Source organism: Microtus oregoni, unplaced genomic scaffold, assembly GCF_018167655.1.
Source record: "Microtus oregoni isolate MIOR12 unplaced genomic scaffold, Mior012 000003F_ref0000135, whole genome shotgun sequence".
Lineage (NCBI taxonomy): Eukaryota > Metazoa > Chordata > Mammalia > Rodentia > Cricetidae > Microtus > Microtus oregoni.
This window is the reverse complement of record NW_024543062.1, coordinates 26,439,513-26,457,089: the sequence shown is the minus strand read 5'-3', so window position 1 is coordinate 26,457,089 and position 17,577 is coordinate 26,439,513. Positions and strand designations below refer to the sequence as shown.

The 17,577-nt window shown below is 48.0% G+C and overlaps 1 protein-coding gene across 2 annotated transcripts in view; it reads right to left on the bottom strand.

Annotated features, from left to right (window-relative positions):
* Taok3 (TAO kinase 3) overlaps positions 1-17,577 on the bottom strand; it is a 184,463-nt gene that overhangs the window by 24,534 nt on the left and 142,352 nt on the right. For both annotated transcript variants that reach the window (XM_041647302.1, XM_041647308.1), the window contains 3 exons: positions 14,088-14,222; positions 3,328-3,564; positions 1,188-1,316 (listed from right to left, as the gene is read on the bottom strand). In XM_041647302.1, coding sequence (XP_041503236.1) covers positions 1,188-1,316; positions 3,328-3,564; positions 14,088-14,222 — 501 coding nt within the window. The remainder of the gene's footprint in view (positions 1-1,187; positions 1,317-3,327; positions 3,565-14,087; positions 14,223-17,577) is intronic.

Sequence of the window (17,577 nt, the reverse complement as noted above, 5' to 3'; positions counted from 1 at the left end):
AAAGGAGCCTCTTCTTGACTGGGCTATTTCTATCAACCCTTTAGTTTCTAGAACTCAGAGAGCCAGAGACCCCTGGCCTTCAGCCAGAGTGGATCAGCTGCAGCAGAGCCTTACTTGGGCAAGGCCTGAGATCCCCCGGATACCCTGCCCTCCCAGATCCCTCACTAGACCCTGCGCCCTTCACCCGGGCATGACTTCACTGGGACAGTGGCCCGGACTGCACTCTATTAAACCTTACTACGGCCAGGAAGCCCGCAGAGAAGGAGTCCTCCACCGTAAGAGAGAGGAAGAGCACAGAAGCATGGGAAACCCTCCGGCCAACACTGGGAAAGGAGAATAAGGCAGACTAAGCTCTCAGATGAAAGTGGAGCTCCTCTGGGGATTCTCTCATGTCCATCTATGCTCTTCAACCAAACGTTCTAGGATCATCTACTCACGTAGCAGATAGTCTTGGGCAACAACAGACATGCTCTCTGCTTTTGTGGTGTTAACAGCTAAGTAAGGACCTTGAAAAATTACTAAAAATTCTAGTTTCGTGGGACGGGAGAAGTGTATCTTGGCCAAGGCAGTTAGGAAAAGCTTGCCCGGGAAAATAATATTGGAGTTAGGATTTCAATAATTAATCCTAACTCTTACAAGGAGAAGGAATGAACTGTGTAGAACTGCAGATGGGGTAAAGAGACGTCTCAGCAGGGAGAGCACTCTCCATCTGAGGAACTGACGGGCAGCAATGGAGATGCAGTAGCCTTGAGTAGGCTGGGGTGTGGAAGGCACAGAGGCATCGGGGAGGTTGGTGGTCAACCATGTGGGGTCTTTAGAACTTCAACATTCTCTGAGAACCATGGGAAGATGGTGGACTTTCTCAAAGGATGAGATGGGTTTCAAATGGTTTAAAACTCTTCCTTTGGCCAATGTGTAGAGAACAGGTTGGAATGCAGCCCCAGGCTCAGCGACATTGATGCCCCGTGGGATTCGTAGGAAAGGTGAATTTTCAAACTCCACTTCAGGCCTGGTGGAGACAGGAGGATGGAGGGGTGTGCCACCCTTGGCTTTAATCATTCTTCCAACAACTCTAACCAGAAGTCAGAACTGCTGGATTCAGTCAAATGCTGATCTTAGTGCAAGACAGGCCACCCCAAGCTCTCAGTTCACAGTGCAGCGGGTGACCGCGGGCACGGACACCTTACCTCCTTAATTTTTTCCTTACAAATCTTGTACTGCTTCTTTTGACTCTCTAAGAAAGTTGTCAAGTCCTTCTTCTGCTGGGCCAGGATCTGCTGCTGGAACTTCTTCTCATCCGCTGCGGCTACCTTCGCCTAAGAAGATAACAGAGGTGGGCAAGGTCAGTCTGAGCTTCAGAGACTCAGCTGTCCACGAGTACCAAGTAATGGCTCCCCTGGGCAGAGACTGAAAGACTATCTAAAGTTATGCCTTCCAAGCCGGGTGGTGGTGCATGCTTTTAATCCCATCACTCGGGAGGCAGAGGCAGGCAGGTAGATCTCTGAGTTCAAGACCAGCCTGGTCTACACAGCAAGTTCCAAGACAGCCAGGGATGTTACACAGTGAAACGCTTTCTACAAACAACAAACAAACAAACAAAAAGATATGCCTCTGTAGCTTTTCTGCATCTTAAAAATACATTCCCAATGATAGGGAAAATATGCAGGTGGACCAGAAATGTACCTCTGTGTGTATGTGTGTGTATGTATGTGTGTGGATGTACGTAGACACTAGCGGCCAATCTCAGGTGTTGTTCCTCGAGGGCCACACACCTTACTATCTGTCCGTCCATCCATCCACCCATCCATCCATCCATCCATCCATCCATCCACACATCCATCCATCCATCCATCCACCCACCCACCACCCATCCATGTATTTCCTTCTATTTTTATTTATGCATTGTGTGAATGTGGTGTGTGCACACACTCAGGGATGCCCCACTCTCCGTCTTACTGGTTTGAGACATGCTCTCTTGCTGAATCTGAAACTAGGCTAGTGCCCAGCGAACTCCAGTCTTCTTGTCTCCATCCCTAACACAGTGGAGTTACAGGCGTGCACACAACCATGCCCATGGAGGGCACTGGGATGCGAATTCAGGTCTCCATGCTTGCATGGTAGGTGCTCTTATTCATTGAGCTATCCCTCTCCCCACCCAACTCCTCACCTCACCCATCACTTTTTGTTTGTTTGTTTGTTTGTTTTTGAGACAGGGTAGCTTTGGAGCCTGTCCTGGAAGTAGCTCTTGTAGACCAGCAGGCCTCTAACTCACAGAGATCTGCCTGCCTCTGCCTCCTGAGTGCTGGGATTAAAGGTGTGCTCCACCACCGCTCAGCCCCACCCATCACTTTGGTTTCTGAGACAAGGTTTCTCATTGGCCTGAGGTTTGGCGTCGATTAGGCTAAACTGACTGGCCAGTAGGTCCCAAGTATCTGCCTCTTTCCACCCTTCCTCTACCTTTTCGGTAGGATTACAGGCATGTGTGACTATCACTCCCTCCTAATATGAAACATATATATAATAGTAATAAAAACATTTTCTTGCTTCTTTGTCTATCACTTTATCCTTTTTCTTCTTTTTTATGTGACAGGGTACAATGATATAAGTTAGGAAGGGCTTGAACTTGGACTCCTCCTGCCCTGGCACCCAAATCTTTGGGCATTCATACACATCTAGAGAGAATGTTTTTCAAATTAGTTTAGAGAGCCCGAGAGTGAATCTCAGGTGAGCACACATCGCCAGCACAACCAAAAAATTCACTAAAATAATTGCATTGGTTAAGGACCTGGATGAAGAAGAGAGATCTTTCCTCAGGAAACCCAAATCACAGCCAGATTACTTCCCTGTGGCCGGTGGCTGGTACAGTAGCAGCTACAAGCAGGGCTGTTCCCCACTAGTGGGGCTGCTTGAGGAGCACTAGGGCATCACAGGCACAGACAGACCTGAGCTATGTATGGTCCTCAAAGACAGTGGTGGCACTTTTGCTTCCCTTGACTGGTTCCCTGGCCACTGTGGAGGGAGCCCTGCTCCCAACACATAAGAGTGAAATCACCTGCCAATTTCACCTTCCATGGTAATTTCTGGTAGGACCCCAACCTAGCAACAGTGCCCCCCTGCTATTCCCTCCCCCTGCTGACTCTGCCATTGGTTGGGACTGACTAGGGTTGGCAGCACCTGAGGGTGCTTCCCCCTCCCCTGTCCTCTCCACCCTGCCTCCTACACCCTGCAGCACCTGAGGGTGCTCCCCCCCACTCCTGCCCTCCCCACCCCGCCCCCTACACCCTGCAGCACCTGAGGGTGCCTGCACCCCATACCCTGCACACTGACCTCCTTTTCAATGGTAGCCACTTGCTTCTTGGCCAGCTTCTCCAGCTCGATGGACGAGTTGTTGGCATGCGTCTCCACCTCCTTCTGGAGTTTGAGGCGGTGCTCATCCATCTCAGCCTTCAGCTTGTTCTCCAGGGCGATCAGCTGCTTCTGGTGCTGGCGCCGCATCCGCTTATAACCTGACATCTGTTCCCGCAACTCGTTCTCCTGCTCATGCTCGTGGATCTGCCGTGTAACCTGGCAGGCGAACAGGGACAGAGCTTGGGTCACCCAGCGGACCAAAGGTGGACTTTCAAGTACAGAGTGCCCTGTGACACTGGCATCTTCATCAGCCTGTGGCTTCCAAGCCTCTGATGCTGACCTGGAGTTGGGGCTCTGCTGGACACTGTCATCCTCAAAACATCTTGTTTGCACACTCTTTTACACACTCACAAGGAAGGTGTTATGGTTTTCATTTAATAAAGAAATTGAGACTTGACGGAGGTCATTCATATATTTTTAACAGTCATTCATATAAACAGACACACACACACACACACACACACACACACACACACACACGTCTTCAGACTTTGTGAATTCCCCCAGGATGGTGGGACCCTTCCAGGTGAGAGGTTGAGAGGCTGTGCTTTTTCAAAGGATCATCCTAATAGGGAGACAGACAGACACAGACGAAGTTTTTAAACCCTGTGTCTCCCTTCGCCCCATCCCTAAAAGAGTTGCCCACAAGGCACAATTTCCTCCTGAAAAGGAGAAAGTGTTTCTGTGAGCTTCGCAGGATTACATTTCCGTATTTCATTCCAATCCAATGTCCAGCAGGCCTAAGGCTGCCAGAGGAGCCTGCAGCAGCCTGGGCATCTCTTGTCTCCTCCTTTGACCTTTCTGGGATTTTCCAGCCTTCACCTCCCTCCCCCCATGGAGCCGCCAAGCGCTCCCTTCTCCTCTTCCCTGTTTTAGAAAAGCCCTTGGATTTCAGCATCTTAGCTTTGCTTTTCACCTGGCTACTCCCCTGGGGAATGAGCCCACTCCCCACTTCACCCCCAAAACAAGTTTCCCTGGGAAATCCCACACAGCTATTAATATCCTGCAGTCTGTAGCTCAAACTGTGTTTCCTGGATGGTGTGGGGCGCCTCTGCTCTTGTCAGAAGGGTGTCCCTGCACTCTCCACTGGGTCCCCACCACAGAGCAGCAGTTCTCAACCTGTGGATGGCGACCCCACAGGGGTCACATATCAGCTCTCCTGCAATCAGATATTTATGCTATGATTCATAACAGTAGCAAAGTTACAGTTATGAAGAAGCAAAGAAGGTAATGTTGTGGTTGGGGTCACCACGACATGTGGAACTGTATTAAAGGGCTGCAGTGTTATAATGGAAGGCTGGGGACCACTGTTGTAGAGGGAGGACTGTGCTGAGACCGGACTAGAAACCTTCCGAGCTGAGGGAACACGTGGTTTCATGCACGCCTCACTTGGAAGGACATTCCTCTCCAGGACTGAGAGCAGGACAGCACCACCCCAAAGCCCTCTGGGACTCCAAAAGACACGAGTGACGTGTTTTGTCACTACAGCACTAAGTGAGCATTTATTTATTTGTTGTTTCTTTATTATTTAATTATTTATATTTTGGGTACTGGAAAAGAAACTTAGGGGTTTTCAATGCTAGCCTGCCCTTTATGCATCCTCCTGTGTCAGCCTCCCACGTGGTGGGACAACAGGTATGTGCCACAATGCCTGGTTCCACATGGACTGTGTGTTTGCTCCCCTCCCCCACCCCAGTTCTGGGACTGAGACACTAGCCTGTTCTCTACCATTGAACTAAATCCACAGATTTTATATATATATATATATATATATATATATATATATATGAGACAGGGTATCCCTGTATATTCCAGGGACCCTGACCTTCATGGCGAGCCTTCTGCCTCCGTTTCCCAAGCACTAGGATTACAAGCCTGTCTATACCTAGTCCCATTATTATTTCCTTTAATGTATTTATATCTGGGTAGAGGGAAACACAGAAGTAGTCTGAGATATGTGTATAAGTTTTGATCCCATATGCTCATATCATATACGAGGACAACTTTAGGGAAAAACAAAACAAGAACAGCCTCTTTTGAAATCAAAATTTTCTTCCACACACAAATATGACAGTATGGTGGCCATTTCCAGGTAGGCACATTTTACCCAGATATTCACTTGTTTCTGGTATTCCCTCGTGTGTGTGGAGGCACGCTCACCCATGAGTGTGGGTGTGGAGGCCAGAGGCTGACGGGGGGGGGGGGGGAGGGCTTCCTCTATCATTTTCCACCGTATTTTTTGAGAGAGGGTCCCTCACTCAGCCTGGAGCTCACTATTTTGGCTAGGTTGGCTCAGCAGGGAGGCCTGGGAATCCTTTGGTCTCTACCTCCCCAGTGTGCTGAGATCACAGGCACACACCTCAGTGCCTGGCTTTCAGATGGGTGCCAGGATCTGAGCTTAGCAGCAGGCACTCTACCCACTGAGTCATCCTCAGTCCTCTGGAATTCCCTCTCTAATGAGATTCCCAGAGGGGTGGCAGGGCCTCCTCTAACACCCTCATGGTGCATCTAAACCCTGCACATGAACTGCCCACAGCTGAGAAAGTCCTGGGCCTCATGACGGACTGGGAAGGAGGCGAGGGACATTTCCCGTCTTACCAGGGCCTGGGTCCCTGCAAATAGGGTGGCCCCACTGCCTGTCTTCTCACACCTGGCTCAAATGTGTGACAAAGACAACTGAGAGCCCAGCATGCCCTCCTTGTACCTGGCTGTCTTCCAGGAGGGCAGCTTTTGCTTTCCAGCGCTCCCCATGGCTAGGATAATCGCCTTCCGCAGACTCCAAACACAACCTTCCATTTGTCACCAGCAAACTTCCTGCCTTTCGGATGGTCTTTCTGGGCCCACATGAAGATGGTGTTTGCAGTGAGGTCTCTCTCTAGAGCTCAGGGTGACCTCTAACTCCCTAGTAGGAGGTTAGCAGGTGTAAGCCACCAACAGATACTAAGTTTCATCCTTCCATGCTCAAGGTAGACAGACAAGCTTAAATCAAAGCATGAGCAGTGGTCATTTGTGAAATTTAATATGGAATACATTAAACACTTGTTAATTATATTATCCGTTCTCACTTCACTGTTTACACTAGGTGTCTCGACAAATATGCTGTTTGGTCAACAGAATTTAAAAAGCTGGTAATTTGAGACTGGAGAGATGACTCAGCGGTTGAGGACACTGGCTGCTCTTGCAGAGGACCTGAGTTCAATTCCCATCACCCACACGGCAGCTCACACCTGTCTGTAACTCCAGCTCCAGGGCATCTGACACTTTCATACAGGCATACATGCAGGCCAAACACCAATGAACATGAAAGAAAAATAACTTACATATTAAAAAGCTGATAATTTTGTATACTTTATAATTTATCTTTCAGATTTGTGTGTGTGTGTGTGTGTGTGTGTGTGGTGTGATGGGTGTACCTGTTAGTACGGTGTGAACACAGGCTTGTGAGTACACCTGCCTGCTCAAGTGTGTGGAGGCTGGGGGGGAGGTGGACACTGGATATCTCTCCTAAATCTCAGACAGGGTCTCTCAGTGAGCCTGAAGCTCATCAACTCTGCTAGACTGGCTGGCCAAAGAACGTCATGGCCCTCCCTGTTGTTACCCTCCTGGGCTGAGGTTACAGGCACATGCCATTGGACCTGGCCTTTTACATGGGTTCTGGTGATGGAGCCAACTCTTCAGCCTCCAGATAGGGCCTCACTGTGTAGCCTCATCAGGCCTCAGACTTGTTACATTCTCTCCTCAGCCTCTCAGTTCTGAGGCTACAGGCTACACCCTGATATTCATTCTCTCTCTCTAGTTTTTCTTTTGAGATGGGGTCTCACCACATAGCTCTGATTGGCCTGGAATTCACTATGTAGACTGGAATTAAAGGCTTGCACCAACACACACGGCTACCTTTTTAATTCTTATACATTGTGGGGATCAGACTCAAGGGCTCATGGTTCTTGAACTGCCTGAAGGGCCCCATCATCAAGGCAGAGAAATAGTGGTCATTTTCTGTTAGAAAGATACCAAAGGAGTCAACACAGCTCCCCAAATTCAAAGCTGGGGAGAATGGTAAGTCTGAGTCACACACTGAGCAAGTGTGAATGTGCAGAGAAGCTGTGGAGATGTGGCGACTATAGCTTCACAAGGGACCAAGTACAAGTCGGAAGTTCCATGGTGCCACGCCTTGGGCTGCCCGGGGAAAGCACCCACTCTGTTCCAACTACACCTCTGACCTTGGACAAAGACTTGACCTCTTCAAGTCTTTGGATGCTTCCTTAGGGAAAGAGGGGTGAGTCCAGTTGTCTTCAGTGTGGCCGACTAGGTAAGGTGGCATGTGTCAAAGGACTCGGGGTCTCCGACTCAAGGGAACATGAATGACCCTGTTGCTCTCCTTCCTTCTCCTGCCAGCCCTAGGGGAATCTCTCTCCTTGCCTCTGCTTCTGGTGGGACAGGTCTAGCTTTTAACAAGTGGAGAGGAGAGAAAGGGCTTCATTTCATTTTCATTCTCAGATAGGGCCTCACTCTGTAGACCATGCTGGCCTAGAACTCACAGAGTTCTGTCCCCTGAGTGCTGGGATTAAAGATGTGCATATACCACCAAGCCTGGTGAGAAAGGACGTTTAACAATGCAATTGCCCATAGCGAGCTTGTGAGCTTTAAGGGGGAAATATGAGAGAACACATGTGTGCTTAGCATGAATGAGCCCTGGCTTCTAAGTCAGTACCCCGCCATGATTAAGTCTGTCTATCTCCCACTCTCCTCCAGCACGTGCTCTCCCACTGAGCTACACTCCCAGACCACACATAATTTCTGAGTCACAATCACTGCTCATCTCACAGACCTGGCGTATATACAACATAATAAATAAACAGCAGCTACGGACGACACACAGGAGGCCTGCAACACCTTCTAAAGGGAGTTCAGTTGCTCAACGTGACCCTGTTTAACACTAGACCTGGCTCTGAAGCAAACCACTTAATCTTCAGGCCAGAACACACCTACCGTGGACAAGCATGAAGGCACAGTAACCTACTGAACATGCCTACCGTGGACAAGCATGACGGCATGGTAACCTACTGAACATGCCTACCGTGGACAAGCATGACGGCATGGTAACCTACTGAACATGCCTACCGTGGACAAGCATGACGGCATGGTAACCTACTGAACATGCCTACCGTGGACAAGCATGACGGCATGGTAACCTACTGAACATGCCTACCGTGGACAAGCATGAAGGCACAGTAACCTACTGAACATGCCTACCGTGGACAAGCATGACGGCATGGTAACCTACTGAACACACCTACCGTGGACAAGCATGAAGGCACAGTAACCTACTGAACACGCCTACCGTGGACAAGCATGACAGCATGGTAACCTACTGAACACACCTACCATGGACAGGCATGACGGCATGGTAACCTACTGAACATGCCTACCGTGGACAAGCATGAAGGCACAGTAACCTACTGAACATGCCTACCGTGGACAGGCATGAAGGCACAGTAACCTACTGAACATGCCTACCGTGGACAAGCATGACGGCATGGTAACCTACTGAACACACCTACCATGGACAAGCATGACGGCATGGTAACCTACTGAACATGCCTACCGTGGACAGGCATGACGGCATGGTAACCTACTGAACATGCCTACCGTGGACAAGCATGAAGGCACAGTAACCTACTGAACATGCCTACCGTGGACAGGCATGACGGCATGGTAACCTACTGAACATGCCTACCGTGGACAAGCATGAAGGCACAGTAACCTACTGAACATGCCTACCGTGGACAGGCATGACGGCATGGTAACCTACTGAACATGCCTACCGTGGACAGGCATGACGGCATGGTAACCTACTGAACATGCCTACCGTGGACAGGCATGACGGCATGGTAACCTACTGAACACGCCTACCGTGGACAGGCATGAAGGCACAGTAACCTACTGAACAGCAGGCGCTTGAATCACCAAAGCCCATGAACAGGATTCATTCTCCCTTAGGAGAAGAGCGAGTGGTCACCTCTGTTCTCAGAGAGAATATGGCGAGCGCCTCATGTTGGCTGCAGAGACCTGACATGGCACACTTCAGAGCACCCAAGGGAAAGGGAAAGGTGTTTTAAGTTCTCCACTAACAGTTGAGCGATACCAGATTTCTGCTCTCTCTCTCTCTCTCTCTCTCTCTCTCTCTCTCTCTCTCTCTCACACACACACACACACACACACACACACAGAATAAGTGACACATACTTTTCTCATTGTTTTTTAAAAGAGGGAGCTAGGGTCTCATTAAGTAGCCCAAACTGGCCTTGAACTTGACCTCTTTCTGGCTGTTTTCAATGTCAGGGAGTCATAGGTGTATACTACCACACCTAGCTAAAACACCCACTTCTCAATCCAAATCCTCATGTGGCAGTGGCTGTGGAGACGCCATTCATTCACTCATTCAACTGTGTTGACTGAGTGCGTGGTCACGTGGGCTGGGCATATTGGTTGACAGAGAGCACAGGTGAAAGAAACTGGGGTCAGCAAATATCTTAGTAAGACGGCAGGTAATGGAAAGAAGTATGCAATATTTATGTGTGCACATGTGTGTGTGATATGTACATGTGAGTGTGCACATGTGTATGGAGGTCAGAGGTCAACATTTAGGTGTCATTCTCAATGTTATTCCACCTTATTTTGGGAGGATGAACTCATTAATTCAGCTAGGCTGACCGGCCAATGAGCTCCAGGGATCTGCCCCCCCCACCCCCTACTTTTGTGCCTGCCTTGCCCCACCCCACAGTTACAGGTGGCTATTCACATGGGTGCTGGGAATCGGAACCTCATTGACTGAGCCATCTCCCCAGCCTCAGGATCTGCAGTGTATTGATAATGCATCCTCTGCTGCACTGTCCTGAAGGAGACATTTTCAAAGACTTAGCATTGGGCTCCCGAGAGAAGCCACAGAAGTGTTCCCTGCCGAGGCAGTAACATCTTTCTTCTTATGACCACACTCATTCAGATGTCACATGGTGAGTTCAACAGTTAGACGGCGCTTCAAAAATTCCAAACACAGATTCCCCCCGCCCCCGCCCCCTCACCTCTTTTTCTTCTCCATCTGATAAGGCCAAGTGAGAGAACCTGTACTACAGGGATGGAACAATCGTTTCTCTTCCATGCTTTTCTGGTGACCTCAAACTAAATTTTCTTCTTACGCTCTCTCCCTAGTGTGTGGTCTGTTACAAACTTGCTTGTGCAGCCAGACCATTTCTTGCCAGCAAGACTTCCTTTCATAGGCACGAATGAGCCATCTGGTAGACACCCATGACCTTGATGCTCTCTGTACCACCGTCTACTATGGAAGCTGCCAGTGAACCGGAACACCACAACATCTGAAGAAGAAGTGACATCAAATATTGAAACGAGCCAGAATGGCTCTCATGGGTCAGAATGCAAAAACACTGGGCCTTCCGCCCACTGGCAGTGAGACTCAAGAAAAGTCCATCTCAAAGGGCCAAGGACTCAGCGAGATAATCCTGAAGGATGATATAAACTGTCTTCCTCTAGGCGACAGACCAGCTCAAGCCACACTTCCTCACAGAAGGTAAGAGAAAGGCAGACGCTATGATGTTCTCTTCCTTTTCCTAGGTCTACATGAAGCCAGTAAAGGCTACCCATGGGGGCTCTAATGAAGAAGCTGTGTTCTAAAGCTCCACCAAGGGCTTGCTTTTCCTTTGTTCCACATGCAATAGAGCAGCAGCATGTGGAACCCGGAACATTCTGCTTTAAGGTGTCCAGAGAACCACGCCCCCAGTAGCAAGAGCCCACAGCTCGTGGCCATCAAAGGCCTCATTCAGAGACTCAACAGAGAGAGCTATACTGAGAGGATGCGGTGTCCAGCAAGGGCCTCCTTTGGGTTTCTGTGGGAAACCCATCTGAGAAGTGGCAAGTGTTGGCGATAGTTTGCGAGTCAGGTGAAAAATGTTCTTGTCATTTATTGAGTTCGTAATGGAAAAGTGAGTCTGTGCATTCCTGTGCTCTTTGCTGATGACCTCCAGATATCTCTGTGACTCGTCAGCATCTCTACCGGGAGGGAAATCATGGAGAAAGGGCACAACCCAAACCAGTCAATGAACAAACAGTTAGCACATCAACCATCAATCTAGGATTGCCATCAGCTGTCAGTCTGGCCGGGGACTTGACTGGTGACAGGATCTCCACCGTCCCATTACCCTGCCCTTCATTAAAGGCTGTTTACACCACCCTAGGCCTTTTCAATTGAATGGGATCCATAAAAAACAGAACAGAACAAAATTAAACAGGACGTGTCATCCTTTTTCAAAATTACACACTTCTTCCCAATATTCTAGTGGCATGGCTTGGGCAGTCCTTGGGTTGAGTGTCTGAGACCATTTGGTGGGGAGCAGGATTGAAGAATTTGATGATAGAAAACAGCCAATAGTTAGATGGCCGCAAATGGGGCACGGACGCAACCATCCAATGCTAGACCCCATCTGCCCTTCATTCATTTATTTTTCTTCCTCAAAATTTACCAGATCCTCAGAAGAACTTCCAAGGATACCATCATGACTCTGAGAGTGCCCCATCTGGAGAGCCTGTGCACCGGTCTCTGTGTCCTAGAAGACCAGCCGCCCCACCCAAACCCAGGCCTCTGGGTCTCTCAGTAGGTATTGGAGTAGAGACCTCTTGACGAATCAGAAGTCCACCAGAAGGATGGACTCCAGCGGTTCCCTGCACGGGATGTGGGTTGGGTTACTCTGAAGCCTGTAGGCTTCAGGGAGGCTTCCGAGGGCTCTGCCCACAGCCTGAAGTGGCCTGGCAGGGAAGCCGCTTCTATTAGCCACTGAGAAGGCGGCTGTGATGGCTGAAGCCCATGCTGAGCGGCCCTGGAGAGAGTTTTCAGAGCCTGGCATGAGACTCTACCGGCATGGCTGTAGTAATGAAGGGCGGGAGGAGAGAGTCATGAATATATGATGTGGGAAGGAGGGCGTGGTTTGAGAGAAAGCAGATATCTGTCCCACAATGGGGGAACCGCTGGGGCGAGGGTACGCCTCCCTGCAGCGCCTGCCCCTGCTGCTAGGGCTCCTCCGGAGCAGGTGGGGGCTGAAGGGACGAGCCCACAGCAGCCTGTGGTGAGCAGTCACAGGTTTCTTGTCAGACACTGTGGCACGGAGGCCACTACTGACAGCCCCACCATGTTCTATCGAATTCACAGGCAGGTTTCTGAGATGCTTACCAAGCATCAGCAGCCACAGAGTGGACATTTTGAGATCTCCTATCAGATGAAAAATTGCCCATTAAAGAGGTTACAAGAAACTTCAACATAAAAGAACTCGGGAGTGGAATTCTTTATGAACAGACTATGTTAAACTGTGATTTTTTTTTCTGACACGGAATAGGCATAAGCAATAGACTGCTGCTTTCACCACCATTTTCCTTCTATTTGCTCTCTCAAAGACTATAATTCTTCTCAATTTCAAACATCGCTGGAGCCTTTAAAAACAGACTTGATGGGGTGGGGGATAAAAGTAGAAATCAGGTTTGAAAAATAGGACAAGAAAAAATGATTATTTCTGGGTCGGCCTTGGATGATGTCATCATGGGTTCTGGATGTAACGGCCAAGCAGTGTACAGTAACTCTTCCCGCTCATGTGACCTCTAACATCCATTTGGGCAAAACAACTAATATTTCAATAATTTTCCTGCCTGAGAAGTGAGATTCAGGTGGAAAAGCAGAGAGGTCCAAATGCTAAGGATGAAATGGAGGGGGGATGTGCGTGTGTGTGTGTGTGTGTGTGTGTGTGTGTATGTGACAGCGCGCACGCGCACGCGTGGGGGGCCAAGGGGAGGAGGCATGAAAACTAAGTCTTCCTGCGCACACCCCTTTTGCTACTACAAGGGCACCCGGCAATCACATTCGCGGTAGTAGAAAAGCTGAGGAATCAGACAGCCCCTCAGCTCCCACAGCTGCTGCCAGCCCCCGCTACAAAGGCCTCCTTGCTTTATGGCTCTCAGGAAATTCTTCAGGGGTTAAATGGGGGAAGCTCGGCCACTACCACCATTGCAATAACTAAATGAATGAATCAGAACGAACCAGTGGACTATCCTTGGGAAGCAAGTGTTTGATTTTTCTACAATTACAGATGGTGGCCGGCAAATATATATATATATATATATATATATATATATATATAAATTTTAAATCGTGTTTTACCTTTTGACGTGTGTGTGTATCATAGACACACATGCACCTATATAAAAAGAAGCATAGTGCCCTGCACACATCCATACCTTGAAAAAAATATTTTTAGCATTATTTATTTTGATTAAAACAGAGATCGCTTAAAAAAATTGTTCATGCCAGCAACTCATTCCAAAGCCTTATATTTTGCATATACAGCATACACACAGACACACACAGACACACACACACACACACACACACACACACAAAGGTTTTTTTTTATGCAATAGACAATGCTAAACATCTGAGATCAGGTTGCTATGCCAACAGATTTTTTTCCCCCTAAAATGAATAAAATTATTTGGAGGGAGACAACATCTCTGGCTGCTTTTCCTCCCATCCATGAAGCTGAGGGAGGCTCAGGGAGGGCCAGAGGCTGCCAGACAGGGAGGAGGGGAAGACAGGGAAGGTGGGGAGAGCAGTATCGGCTTACCAAAGACGCGGATTTGATCGTGGCAAAGCGCTCTCGGTTCCGATAGTGGAGGGCCCGGCTCTGAACTGACTGGGTAGGCCGCGGCTCAGGCCTGGGATCGCCGTGGCCCGCCTCATCCCTTACGAATACATGATCCTGCAGAAATGGATGAAGAGAAGGAGAAAGTCCAGCTGCGCTCTTTCCTCGCCGGCTGCCTCTCTCTCACCCCTCTTTCTGAACAAGCACCGCTGTTTGAAATGCATAGTTCAGCTCTCTGCTAGTCCCCGCAGCTCCCACGGTATAAAATGAATAAGCAACACATTGCAGCCTTCGGTTAGGAATGTCAGCTGATCGCTCGTGGGATGCCTTCTGACTCCCTGGCAGGCTTTTTCCCCCCTTTACCTCCGGAATTACATATATGCAAAAGCGAAAAGGAAGAGGAGAGAGAATGGCGCGGACGGACGCTTCAGCACAGTCTGCTTAAAACGCGGTGACCAGATAATTCCTTTAAAAATGTCATGTCCATGTCTGGCGGGGAGGATGCTGGTGGCTTTTAACATAAAAGCGAGCCTCCGCCTCATTCCCCTGAAAGAGCTGCGTTGTCAATTGAATTGGATCTGTGAGCTGGTCGGTGGGGTCATCCTTCTTCTGGGGGTGGGGGCGATCAGGGGAGGCTTGTGGCGAGCCGCCTCTCTGTCTTGTGCTGGGAAGATTCGGCAGTCACTGAGGGATCCTGCTTTCCAGTCATGATCGTACACAGTTCTAGCACCTTCTCTCTACAGCTTCTGAAAGGATTTTTTTCTTTCTTTTTTTTTTTTTTTAGATTTAAAGAGACAGGCATACAATTCCAAACCAAATGATACTTTCACAAATGGTCCCTCAACTGGCATGCCAGCAGACTGAGCGAGGCTGGGATTTAATGTCCTTGACTGATTTAATCGAGTTCTGTGCTTTCTTGATGGCCAAAGATGATTAATCTCATTTTAACGCCCCGTGGAAAAAAAATAACATGCCCTGGATGGATAATAATGGATGTTCCTTAAATGCAACTGAAATGATTTGGAAAGGGAAAATGTTTTCAGAGGACCGTGGCCCGCCCTCTGTACAAGATGAGCTGGTCAGTCAGTCAGCAACCTTTAGAAAATTTACCCCCCCACATAGTACTCTGGCAATCTGTAGTTCAAAATCATGTTCAATGGTGGGGGGCTTTTAAATAGCTCATGCTCAGATGGGGGAGGAGAAATCAATTTCTTATTCCCCAGCGTTTTAGGAGAAATAACTGGTTTGCATTTTCTCCAGGAGTACCTCAAAAATTTAAAAACCATGTAATTGCCCTTCCCTTCATTACAAAGCAAGATCCAAAGAGACTCAGAAAATACAAACCTTTATCTCTGAAATTTTCAAAAAAATCAAAATGTGTAGGTTTTTTTTTGAGGGACATGAAATGTTATAACCAGGTTTTGATGTAAAAAGCCACAACAATAATAAATAAATGAAAAAACAATGTGTTTCTTAAGCGGGGTAACTTGTGTACACCTACAATTGCCACCCAACACACACACACACACACCCGCACTCCAACACACTAGGGAAGTGGGAGAAATTGCAAGTTTGAGGTCACTGTGGGTAGTGTAGTGAGAGCCCCGACCTCTCCTGAAATAATTAAAAAAAAACCTTTTAACATGGATATTTTAAAACTTATGTAAAAATGCTTGAAGGATCATTTTAAATTATTTCGCATTACTTCCTGGGAAGTCTGAACTTCGTATGGCACAAAGACATGTGACTGGGACCCTGCAGTGGGCCTCAGGCTCCTTATCTTCATGTATGTACTAATGAAACCACACCATATCAAAAATTGAACTTACTTAACACAACAGCTTCAGAGAAGCATGGAACTTTCTGATGCCACCTGGTTTTGGTGACAATTAAGAAGTTCCACTGAGAGAGAACCTGGGGTGAGTGGTGGAAGCAGTGACATCCAAGTGGTGGTGACTTCACGCGCAAAGACAGCCAGTGGCACCAGAAGCCACAGTGCTCACATCACAAAACAAAACAAAAACCATTCACAAATATCCATATGTAATAAAACTAGATCCCAGGGTGTGGTGATGTATGTGCCTATAATCCCAGCATTCAGGAGGTTAAGGAGACAGGGTAGTTTGGGGCCAGCCTGAGCTACATTAGTAAGCCTCTAACTCAACAAAACAAAACAAGCAAACAAAAAATTATAAATAAAAAATCTGCAACCAAACAAGCAAAATATTTTAGGTTTAGGACCCTGATTATCAAATTAAAAGTCACAGATTTTTTTATGTGTGTGCTAAATGTATGGAAATTGGAATACATTCTGAAAGCTAAAATCTGACATCACTTTTTATTGTTATTGACACGTTAAATAACCCACCAATGTATGTGCTAGAAGTGCTGCACACAGTGTGAAACCTGTCTTAGAGAAAGAGAAAAAAAAGCTAGGATGTCACTTTAGTTCAAAGACAAGGTCCAGAATTTTAATTTACTTTAAATACAAATTCCTTTATCTAAAACATATGTGAACCTTTGCTTTATCCTTACCTCCTTTTAAGAATTACATTTATTTATTTACGTGTGTGTGTGTGTGTGTGTGTGTGTACATGCTATGGCACGTGTGTAAGGTCAGAGGGCAACTTCAGGAGTCAGTTCTCACCTTCCACACTGTGGGCCCCGGGGATTGAACTCAGGTCGTCAGGCTTGGCAGCCAGTGCTCTTACCCACTGAGCCAGCACACTGGCCCCACTGTTTGGAAGAGAAGTCTTAGATTTGCTGGGCGGCTTGGCACTAGGTCACCATCTCTGATCTAGTATGAGAGCGGCCACATGTCAGGGCCGTGAGCCATCCTAACACAGGCCACGCCCACTTTCTGCGCAGCAGGGAAGGAAGTCTGTTTGTTTATATTTTATTTATTTACTTATTTTGAGACAAGGTCTTGCTATGACTGGCCTGGAACTCAGAGATCCATCCGCCTCTGATGAGTCCTGGGATTAAAGGGGTGGCCATATATATCTGGCTTTCTTGTATTTTGTCTTTTTGGGCAACCATTCGCTTTAACACTGAATGACATTCCCAGGCCCAAGGAAAAAATGTTCAAACATTCGATCTCACTGGATTAAAAAAGGGTGAAGTTCCCCAATCCAATTAATGAGCTATTTAAAAATAAGGAGAATGTGTCTTGGGACCTGAAACCCAAACACAGTGGTGCGTCACCTTCGCTGTCCCTTCAAGTCTCAGGCCCGCAGGGTTTACCTGCTGTATGTGGTGCTCACAGTTTCTGAGTTGGGCACGATTTCGGAGTAGCCACTGAAGGGTCAGTTAACGCAGTAGCAGTGAGAGCCGGCTAGCGCCCATGAGTGGCTGAGGGCTGCCGTCTCTGAGGAATGTTTCTGTGAGACGAAGGGCAAACACCACGCTGTGCTCTACCAAGACCAAATATGTGTCTTGGTGGGGATTTACCTTTAAAATGTCATTGTTGGGG